Source organism: Mandrillus leucophaeus, unplaced genomic scaffold, assembly GCF_000951045.1.
Source record: "Mandrillus leucophaeus isolate KB7577 unplaced genomic scaffold, Mleu.le_1.0 Scaffold72, whole genome shotgun sequence".
Classification (NCBI taxonomy): Eukaryota; Metazoa; Chordata; class Mammalia; order Primates; family Cercopithecidae; genus Mandrillus; species Mandrillus leucophaeus.
The window spans coordinates 5,275,770-5,278,986 of NW_012107808.1; the positions used below are offsets into that span (position 1 = coordinate 5,275,770).

The 3,217-nt window shown below is 38.3% G+C and overlaps 1 protein-coding gene across 3 annotated transcripts in view; it reads left to right on the top strand.

Moving 5' to 3' along the window:
- The window catches only part of KIDINS220 (kinase D-interacting substrate, 220kDa), a 109,382-nt gene that overhangs the window by 64,535 nt on the left and 41,630 nt on the right, over nucleotides 1-3,217 (top strand). For all 3 annotated transcript variants that reach the window (XM_011965328.1, XM_011965329.1, XM_011965330.1), the window contains one exon: nucleotides 2,457-2,619. In XM_011965328.1, coding sequence (XP_011820718.1) covers nucleotides 2,457-2,619 — 163 coding nt within the window. The remainder of the gene's footprint in view (nucleotides 1-2,456; nucleotides 2,620-3,217) is intronic.

Here is a 3,217-nt window from a genome sequence, read left to right on the forward strand (position 1 = left end):
ACGGGGTTTCACCGGATTAGCCAGGATGGTCTCGATCTCCTGACCTCGTGATCCGCCCGTCTCGGCCTCCCAAAGTGCTGGGATTACAGGCTTGAGTCACCGCGCCCGGCCGAAAAATTTCTAAGTAAAATTTTCGTTTTATAAAAGCCGCTAATGCCATCAGTTTCATTGCTTAAAAGTACTGTGTTGAAAAATAATACACAGATTTAAATCTGTGTATTTTAATGAAATTTTGATCTCTTTTTTGGTGATGTTTTCCATTTCGTTGGGTAACATTAGTTGGAAGTGTGTAGGGAAATAGATTTTATTGGAAAGGATAGAATTTGAAGGCAAAAGACTTGGGTTTGAGTCCTGGGCATGTTACTTAGCCTCTTGAATCCCCAATTCTCATGTATGCAAAAGTGTATGTTACCCGCTGAACACCATGCAAATAGTTGTTGCTATTAGGAAGGTCATGCAATAGAGAGATTAATACCAGGAAAGAATTCGAGGTTTTAGCAGATAAATATTGGTAAGTGTTTAGTTGAGTGGTTTCCTAATTAAAAATTGTGCTTTATCAAATGTACTTTATTTCAAACTTGTTTTGTTGGATTGTTTTGGAAGATAAGATTAAAAAATTATCTTAGACATATTCGTTGTTCAAAATTTTCTTTTGATATTGCTTTATTTTTTAGCTAATTATAGGCTAGATATATTCTTAGGATAGAATATTTAATTTTAGTCACTCATTATAGGCTAGATAGATTCTTAGGATAGAATATTTATTTTTATTCACTCATACTTTTTTTTTTTTTTTTTTTTTTGAGATAGTCTCGCTCTGTCCGCCAGGCTGGAGTGTGGTGGTGTGATCTTGGCTCACTGTAACCTCCACGTCCCAGGTTCAAGTGATTCTTCTGCGTCAGCCTCTCGAGTAGCTGGGACTACAGCCACCTGCCACCATGCTTGGCTAATTTTTGTATTTTCAGTAGAGGCAGGATTTCACCATATTGGCCAGGCTGTTCTTGAACTCCTGACCTCAAATGATCCTCCCACCTCTGCCTCCAAAAGTGCTGGGATTATAGGTGTGAGCCTCCGCGCCTGGCCTATTCACTCATACTTTTAAAATAGTTTTCCAGTTCTCTCTGTCTACCAGTTCCTTCATGACTTTGCGTGCATGCGTGGTGCATTTGCTCTTCCTTTTGTCTGAATGTCCTCACTCTGCTTCCCTTCCCTGCCAGCCCGTGCCTTCCCACCAGACTTAACTTGGGTTCATTCTTCATAGCTTAGTTCTAGTGGTTGGTTATGTTCTTTTTTGTGTGTGTGTCTTTTTCTTTTTAGTGGTTATATTCTTAAGGAAACCTTCCCTTAACTGCCGCTTCTGGATTTGGTGCTCTTTTTCTCTTTTCACACAGCACTGTGTGTGTATCTCCAACATAGCCGTATCTCCATCAAATGCTCACATCTTACCTTCCAGGGAAAAGGAATCCAGCCATGAAAATATAAATTCTGTGTATGAGCAGATTTGCTGAGGGAGTGAGGGCCTGGTGATATAGGAAGAATTAGATTGGGGCTTATATAGCTATATATCTATATAGCTGTATCTATCTATATATCTATGTCTATATCTATATGTCTATTAGTAGTAGGGAAAGAAATAACTCATATTGGAACTAAAACAAGTAGGTATCTTAGTCTACATACAAACAAAATTGATAATGATGAAGTAAAATTGACAGTGTTTGAAAATTTAACAACAGTATCAGCAGCTCAGAATTCCTACCAAATCACGGTGAAACATGATGCAATGAAACAAGGCCTCCGTTCTGAAAGTTTGAGGATTGCGACAGTCTACCTGTACAGATGCCTAGTGGTAGAACAGCGAATTAGAGTCCTCAGAAAATCCCAGCAATAGACAAGGTTGTTTTAAAATACATAAATAATAAATATTGGAAACATTACAACTCAGTCGGTAGGTTACTTACATAGATGACCTTTAGTATGTGAAAATGAAAGCGCGTGGGATTGCCCATTCATCCGTAATACAACGAGAATGGACTGGCATATTTGGATCTGTTTATAGTCCATCAGTAGGATCTCAGCAGATGGCACTTTAGAGGACTGGGGTCCATTGTGGGTAAATGGATGTTCTGCTCAATGATTGTGGGTGGTGGTGAACTGTGTAACACAATTCTGAAAGATGTTTGCTTGCATGTATGTGGTCGAAGAAGTGTATCTCACCAGTGGCAAATCAAACAACCAAAAATTGCTTTAGAATTGAAATTGTGTTTAAGCCCTAAAAGCTTTACTTAGTGCAGCTCTTCTAAAATGAAGCCGTGGCAGTACTAGATTTGAATTTGTAGTATAAATTAAATGGCAAATTTTAGAAATTTAAAATATGTGAGAATATACTACCTGTTTTACTTAACATACTATTACACGTCTGTTAATTTTAAAATGTTTTTGTATTTTTTTAAAAGGGCGATTACTGAGAGCCAATCAGATTAGTTTCAACTGGGACAGGCTTGCTAGCTGGATCAACCTCACTGAGCAGTGGCCATACCGGACTTCATGGCTCATATTATATTTGGAAGAGACTGAAGGTATTCCAGATCAAATGACATTAAAAACCATCTACGAAAGGTACCTTTTTTTACCTCTTTATATTTTACTTTATTTTAGATTGAGTCATATAAAGCAGACAATACAAAATAATATGTATAAAATATATACTTCTGGATTTAATCATTCTTATTAATTCCATTATAATTTTGGAGTTGTATTAGCACAGGCATATATCCCATCATGTAAAAATCTATGACTTTATTTGTACATGCTTTTCCTTTTTCAGATATATAAAGTTTATTTAAAAATTTTTTAAATTTTTTAGAAACAGGATCTCTCTCTGTCGCCCAGGTTGGAGCACAGTGGCATAATCATAGCTCACTGTAGCCTCAAACTCCTGGACTCAAGTCATCCTCCCATCTCAGCCTCCCGAGTAGCTGGGACTGTAGGTGTGCACCAAGATGCCTGGCTCTTTCTTTTTATTTTTTTCTTTTTATTTTTTTTGAGACAGAGTCTCGCTCTGTTGCCCAGGCTGGAGTGCAGTGGCTGCATCTCAGCTCACTGCAAGCTCCGCCTCCTGGGTTTATGCCATTCTCCTTCCTCAGCCTCCCGAGTAGCTGGGACTACAGGCGCCCGCCACCTCGCCCGGCTAGTTTTTTGTATTTTTTAGTAGAGA